At 48.9% G+C, this 7,678-nt stretch overlaps 2 protein-coding genes across 2 annotated transcripts in view; both read left to right on the top strand.

Moving 5' to 3' along the window:
* The first annotated feature begins 2,080 nt into the window (after positions 1 to 2,080).
* On the top strand, positions 2,081 to 5,509 carry LOC119682487 (DNA-directed RNA polymerase subunit beta). The gene is made up of 3 exons (XM_038095942.1): positions 2,081 to 4,246; positions 4,577 to 4,957; positions 5,075 to 5,509. Exons 1-3 carry the CDS (start codon positions 2,081 to 2,083, stop codon positions 5,507 to 5,509), a joined length of 2,982 nt encoding a protein of 993 aa, XP_037951870.1.
* Positions 5,510 to 5,674: 165 nt separating this feature from the next.
* Positions 5,675 to 7,678, top strand: part of LOC119682496 (DNA-directed RNA polymerase subunit beta'-like) — an 8,546-nt gene continuing 6,542 nt past the window's right edge. The window contains exon 1 of the mRNA XM_038095954.1: positions 5,675 to 7,628. Coding sequence (XP_037951882.1) covers positions 5,675 to 7,628 — 1,954 coding nt within the window. The remainder of the gene's footprint in view (positions 7,629 to 7,678) is intronic.

The raw sequence follows: 7,678 nt of genomic DNA on the forward strand, positions 1-7,678 counted from the left end.
AAAAGTATCGTTTTCAGCAAAGTCTATCTTAAGGTTCTTCCATTAAGACAAAACGCCCAATTAGTTTATCAATTGCTATACTTTCGAGTGAGATTAAAGTCAATAATACTTTTTATTAAAATGTATGCAAATAATTTTTTTTGTGTTTGTGTCAGACAGTGAAATGTTTTATATACCGTGATACCGATCGTCATCCGATTGATGTGCACGATTCCCTAACATAAGTCTCTTCGAAAAATAAGTCTTCGAAGAGATTTATTTTTCACAGACATTACTTCGTGGATGGGCTCTCTTATAATGGCATTTTAAACTATGCTTTTTTGGTTTATTATGTGTGTCCAGCACTCTATTTCTTTATAGCATTTTGGTAGGTGCTGTATTTAGTAGTCTATGGTAGTTTCTGTTATTCCTTTCTCAATATAATTTCTTTGCTTTGATAACTTTAATCACTTATGACTTCATTTACCAGTTCTCTGGGTATGCTTTCATCTTTTCACTATATTTTTTTTTGGATTTATTCTACACTAGAATCTCTTCTCTTTTCTATGGGGTATGAACTACCTACTACAAAAAGAGAAGTAGAAGGTATCAAGGTAGATCCGCTTTTCCCTTGTGGAAGAAGTACTTCTAAGGTATTTATGTTGACTAGACATGAGTACGCATCTGAGTAAGTGAAATATATAGAGGCTTGAATATAGCTTTGATAAACTTACAGATATTTCTGATTTATTACAAGTCGAGCATATTCAGATTTTTATTTCGATCTGTCACATCAGTCTTTTTTTGTAACCTATTTAAAAGCTGACGTATTGGGGATTTTGTAACAATGGAAAAAACCTAATATTGCGCAGTGATAAAGTTCTTTGTTTTAGAAAGCTTATCAATAGCAGAAATTAATACAAAAATAATGAATTTAATAAAGCAATTCGTTCTTTCATTTCCAATTGTGTATCGATGGGTCTTAGAGTTTAAACGTGTGCATACAAGCATTTAAGATGTACAATGTAGTAGGCGTCCAGAAAGTTTAACAATACTAAAAATAATTCCAGATATTTATCGACTTTTTTACTTATGTATTTATTTTACTTGTAATTACTTGTGAATAAAGATAAAGAACCTCAATTAGTATTTGTATTCACACTTTATAACAAGCCCTGATTTTGGGAACTCAATAAAAATGACCGCATGACTGCTACAAGGCTTACAATAATTGTCTCTGGTCACTGATGTATAGGGACCCACTCAAAGAAACTGTGCATTCCTTTTAGTACTTATTGTAGAAGTTATAGTAACTTGCTGCAAAAAAAAAAATAATTAAGTATTTCTTCTGCGAATGCTCAGGTCTGATCTTCAGAAAAAAGAGGTTTTTAGTAAAGCACTTTTATGACAGTATCAGATTGCTCATCGGACGAAAGATCTATTAAATGAACTTAATTCCACGGGATGTATTTATTTTTTGTTTTTTTTTTATTTGAATGTTTCTTGCGATAATTGGGGTGGCAAAATGAGGAAAACTGACCTGCTAGTCCACCAATCAACCAACTACACTATGTTTATATTTGGATTGGATTTATTAACATTTCACTACATTTTAGTAGAAGTACATTGTGACCGAAAAGCTTTCGGAAATTCTCATTTAAAATTCGCGCGCTGTATATTTTTCGATATTTTAAGTTTATGTAGTTTTGGGGGTCAGCACCTGGTCGCTCTTAGAGTTACCTATGTCCAAAAATGAGTCGCGCCGAGAGCGTAGTCGATGACAGAGTACGTTCTTGTACACGAGCGAGCTGCTTGAATACCGGAGATTCACTCTCAGTAGTGCGTGGTGCGAATACAAGAACTAATAGAACAAAATATTGAGGCACACAAGGCATCAAATATTCTCCGGTGACTTTGTCCTTGGGCGGGATACGAATCTTCGTTGTGCAAGAAAGTGCTACTCGCGAATGCTACAACACCATGTGCTTATGGGAACATCAGTTTTATTTCCGCAGAACTTCAAAGGAGCTTCACTACGCCGGCTCCGCCCCGTGCACGGGCAGAGGCTGGCGGAGATGTTGATTCGATGGAAATCCGCGGCATGGATGCCGATGAGATTTTCGGTTATTTTTATGGAACCGTCACGTTCAACCGCTCGAATCAGGGCTGGGCACGTAAGTTCGACCCGGATGCTTTCCGTGGTCAGAAGCTTCTGGCACCGCTCGTTGATGCGGATTCCGGTGAAGTCATTGCGGATGCCGACACCAAGCTGACCGCTCGTATGGTCCGCAAGATTGCTGAGACAACAAAGGTTGTTCTCGCAACGGATGCGGATCTGCTCGGACGTTTCGTTGCCCATGATCTGGTCAATATGGAAACCGGCGAGATTTATGCCGAGGCTGGTGAGGAACTGACAGAAGCGCGTCTGCGTGGTCTGGAAGATGCCGGCCTGACGGAACTCCCGACACTTGCAGTCGATTCGTCCAATGGTCCGTGGATTCGTAACACGCTGACGGTCGACAAGAACGCCAGCCGCGATGAAGCGCTGATCGATATCTATCGCGTTATGCGCCCGGGTGAGCCGCCGACTGCTGAAACGGCAGAGGCGATGTTCCGTGGTCTGTTCTTCGATCCGGATCGTTATGATCTGTCGTCTGTCGGTCGCGTGAAGATGAACATGCGTCTGGGTCTGGATTGTCCGGACACAGTGCGTGTTCTCCGCAAGGAAGACATTCTGCGCACAGTCAAGGTCATGTGTGACCTGAAAGATGGGCGTGGTCAGATCGACGATATTGACAACCTTGGTAACCGTCGCGTGCGTTCAGTCGGTGAACTGATGGAAAATCAGTATCGCCTTGGGCTGCTGCGTATGGAGCGTGCGATCCGCGAGCGTATGGGATCGGTCGATATCGATACCGTCATGCCGCATGACCTGATCAACGCGAAACCGGCTGCTGCTGCTGTTCGTGAATTCTTCGGTTCATCACAGCTCAGCCAGTTCATGGATCAGACGAATCCGCTTTCGGAAGTGACGCATAAGCGTCGTCTTTCAGCGCTTGGTCCGGGTGGTCTGACACGCGAACGCGCTGGCTTCGAAGTGCGTGACGTTCATCCGACACATTATGGTCGTATCTGCCCGATTGAGACGCCTGAAGGCCCGAATATTGGTCTGATCAACTCACTGGCGACCTATGCCAAGGTGAACAAGTACGGTTTCATCGAAACCCCTTATCGCCTTGTGAAAGATGGCGTTCTTCAGGATGGCTGGAAGTATCTTTCAGCCATGGAAGAAGAGAAGCTGGTCGTTGCTCAGGCGGATGCTTCCCAGAATGCGGAAGGTGCTCTGACGGATGAGCTGGTTTCCGTTCGTAAGAATGGTGACTTCCGTCTTGTGCCGCCGACTGAAGTGACGGCTTGTGACGTTTCGCCGAAGCAGCTTGTGTCTGTGGCTGCTGCATTGATCCCGTTCCTTGAGAACGACGACGCGAACCGCGCCCTTATGGGTTCAAACATGCAGCGTCAGGCTGTGCCACTGGTGCGTTCTGATGCGCCGTTGGTCGGCACGGGCATGGAAGCTGCGGTTGCACATGATTCCGGTGCGACGATCGTTGCACGCCGCGCTGGTATCATCGACCAGATTGATGGTGCGCGTATCGTTGTCGGTGTGACGGATGAAAGCGGTGCGACGCAGGGTGTGGATATTTACCGTCTGCGTAAATACTCACGTTCCAACCAGTCGACCTGTATCAACCAGCGGCCTCTGGTTCGTGTAGGTGATCGCGTTGCTGCCGGCGATATTATTGCTGACGGTCCGTCCACAGAGTTGGGTGAACTGGCGCTTGGCCGTAACGTGCTTGTCGCGTTCATGCCCTGGAACGGTTACAACTTCGAAGATTCAATTCTGATCTCAGAGCGTATTGCGCGTGATGACGTCTTCACTTCGATTCATATCGAAGAATTCGAAGTCATGGCTCGAGACACGAAGCTGGGTCAGGAAGAAATTACCCGTGACATTCCGAATGTCGGCGAGGAAGCCCTGCGCAACCTCGACGAAGCCGGTATTGTCTATGTCGGTGCCGAAGTTAACCCTGGCGATATCCTGATTGGTAAGGTGACACCAAAGGGTGAAAGCCCGATGACGCCGGAAGAAAAACTTCTTCGCGCCATTTTTGGTGAAAAGGCTTCTGACGTTCGTGACACGTCCCTGCGTCTGCCGCCGGGAACGACGGGCACGATCGTTGATGTTCGCGTCTTCTCCCGTCGTGGTGTTGACAAAGACGAACGTGCGATGGCGATCGAGCGCGCTGAGATCGAGCGTCTGGCGAAAGATCGCGACGATGAACGCGCGATTCAGGAGCGTTCCTTCTATAACCGTCTGCGTGAGCGTCTGATTGGCCAGGTTGCTGGTGCAGGCTTCAAGGGTATTCGTTCGGGCACGGACATTACCGAAGAAGTGCTGGCCGAGCATCCCAAAGGTGCATGGCGTAATATCGTTGTTGCTTCTGACGAAGTGATGGCTGAGCTTGAGACGCTGCGTCGTGAATTTGACGCTTCTGTTGGCAAGATTCAGGCGCGTTTTGACAGTAAGGTTGAAAAGCTTCAGCGCGGTGATGAGCTGCCGCCTGGCGTGATGAAGATGGTCAAGGTCTTCGTGGCAGTGAAGCGCAAGCTTCAGCCTGGAGATAAAATGGCCGGTCGTCACGGCAACAAGGGTGTCGTATCCCGCGTTGTTCCTGTGGAAGACATGCCTTTCCTTGAGGATGGAACGCCGGTTGATCTGGTGCTGAATCCGCTGGGCGTGCCTTCCCGTATGAATGTCGGACAGATCCTTGAAACGCACCTTGGCTGGGCCTGTGCGCGGATCGGTAACGGTATTGGGGAGCTGGTTGATGAATATCAGCGCACCGGCGAGAAGAAGCAGGAGCTTCTGGACGAACTGAAGGATGTCTACGGCGAGAGCGTCTACAATTCGTCGATCGTCGATATGACGAACAACGAACTTGTTGAGCTGTGTGGTAATCTGCGCAAAGGCGTGCCGATTGCAACACCAGTGTTCGATGGTGCATCCATTCCGGATATCGAAGCGATGCTTCAGAAAGCCGGAGTCGATAAATCTGGCCAGTCCCAGCTGATTGATGGCCGTACTGGTGAGGCTTTCGAACGCAAGACGACCGTTGGCTACATCTACATGCTGAAACTGCATCACCTTGTTGATGACAAGATTCACGCACGTTCAATTGGTCCGTATTCTCTCGTTACGCAGCAGCCTCTGGGCGGTAAGGCCCAGTTCGGTGGACAGCGTTTCGGAGAAATGGAAGTCTGGGCTCTGGAAGCTTATGGTGCGGCTTACACCCTGCAGGAAATGTTGACTGTTAAATCCGATGACGTATCGGGTAGAACAAAAGTCTATGAAGCGATCGTCCGTGAACAGGAAGATTTTGAGGCCGGCATTCCAGAGAGCTTCAACGTTCTCATCAAGGAACTCAAATCGCTGGGCCTTAACGTCGATCTGGAAAATGGCGGCGAGTGATATTTCGGCGGAGCTTCGCTCCGCATCTGACCGGCTGCATACGGAAATCACGTATGCAGCCGTTTATTGCCTGAATGGTTTTAACAGACCGGAACGCGGAAGTGTTTTTCTTCCGCCAGGTGGGGGCGGCACCTGTAGCTTTACGGTCTCGGAGGTTTTCGGCACATGAATGAACTCATGAAAATCCTCGGCCAGACAGGCCAGGCCGCAACCTTCGATCAGATCCGGATTCAGCTCGCTTCCAGCGAGCAGATCCGTTCCTGGTCGTATGGTGAAATCAAAAAGCCCGAGACGATTAACTATCGTACGTTCAAGCCGGAACGTGATGGGCTTTTCTGCGCGCGCATTTTTGGTCCGATCAAGGATTATGAGTGCCTGTGCGGCAAATACAAGCGGATGAAATTCCGCGGTATTATCTGCGAAAAATGTAGCGTTGAGGTTACGCTCGCCAAGGTGCGCCGTGAGCGTATGGGCCACATCCAGCTGGCCAGCCCGGTTGCCCATATCTGGTTCCTGAAATCTCTTCCCAGCCGTATTGGCCTGATGGTCGATCTGACCCTGAAGGATCTCGAAAAGATCCTTTACTTCGAGAACTATGTCGTTCTTGAGCCGGGCACGTCACCACTGAAGCAGTACAGCCTTCTGAGTGAAGACCAGTATCTTGATGTTCTCGATGAATATGCTGAAGACGGCGTTGAAATCGGCATTGGTGCGGAAGCGATTAAGAAGGTTCTTGAGCGCATTGACTGTGACGAAGAAAAAGTCCGTCTGCGTCAGGAACTGAAAGAGACCAATTCGGAAGCTAAGCGGAAGAAGCTGGTCAAGCGTCTGAAACTGATTGAGGCTTTTGCCGAAAGCGGTTGCCGCCCGGAATGGATGATTCTGGACATTGTTCCGGTTATTCCGCCTGAACTGCGTCCTCTTGTTCCGCTAGATGGTGGACGTTTCGCGACGTCAGACCTGAACGATCTCTACCGCCGTGTCATCAACCGTAACAATCGACTGAAGCGGCTGATGGAGCTGCGTGCGCCGGACATTATCGTCCGCAATGAAAAGCGCATGCTGCAGGAGGCGGTTGACGCCCTGTTCGACAATGGTCGTCGTGGACGTGCGATCACGGGTGCAAACAAGCGTCCTCTGAAGTCGCTGTCTGACATGCTGAAAGGCAAGCAGGGGCGTTTCCGTCAGAACCTGCTGGGCAAGCGCGTTGATTACTCTGGTCGTTCGGTCATCGTCGTTGGTCCGGAACTGAAGCTGCACCAGTGCGGTCTGCCGAAAAAGATGGCGCTGGAGCTTTTCAAGCCGTTCATTTATTCCAAGTTGGAAAAATATGGTCACGCGACCACCATCAAGGCTGCAAAGCGTATGGTGGAGAAAGAGCGTCCGGAAGTCTGGGATATCCTCGAGGAGGTCATCCGCGAACATCCCGTGATGCTCAACCGTGCACCGACACTTCATCGTCTTGGTATTCAGGCATTCGAGCCCATTCTGGTTGAAGGCAAGGCGATTCAGCTTCACCCGCTGGTCTGCACCGCATTCAACGCGGACTTCGATGGCGACCAGATGGCTGTTCACGTGCCGCTTTCGCTGGAAGCCCAGCTGGAAGCCCGTGTGCTGATGATGTCCACTAACAACATCCTCAGCCCGGCGAATGGTAAGCCGATCATCGTGCCGTCTCAGGACATTGTTCTTGGTCTTTATTATCTCAGCCTTGAGACGCCGGAATTCAATGCGGCGGCGGATAAGGCTGAATATGACGCTGCGACAGGTAAGATTCTGAAGGAAGGTCCGTCTGCCTTCGGTTCCGTCGGCGAGATCGAGTGCGCTCTCACGGCCGGTGTCGTGAAGCTGCATGATAAGATCCGCGCACGTCATGTCACTGTTGATGCAGAGGGAAAACAGACCTCTCACACGATCATCACCACACCGGGACGCATGCTGGTCGCGCAGATTCTGCCGAATCACCCGGCAATTCCGCTGTCTCTGATCAATCGTCAGCTGACCAAAAAGAACGTTTCTGACGTTATCGATGCTGTTTATCGTCATTGCGGTCAGAAAGAGGCCGTGATCTTCTGCGATCGACTGATGGCTCTCGGTTTCCGCCATGCAGCCAGAGCAGGCATTTCCTTCGGCAAGGATGATATGATCATTCCGAAGGAAAAGAAGGAG

The sequence above is a fragment of the Teleopsis dalmanni genome, chromosome 1, assembly GCF_002237135.1.
Source record: "Teleopsis dalmanni isolate 2A chromosome 1, ASM223713v2, whole genome shotgun sequence".
In the NCBI taxonomy this organism is placed as follows: domain Eukaryota; kingdom Metazoa; phylum Arthropoda; class Insecta; order Diptera; family Diopsidae; genus Teleopsis; species Teleopsis dalmanni.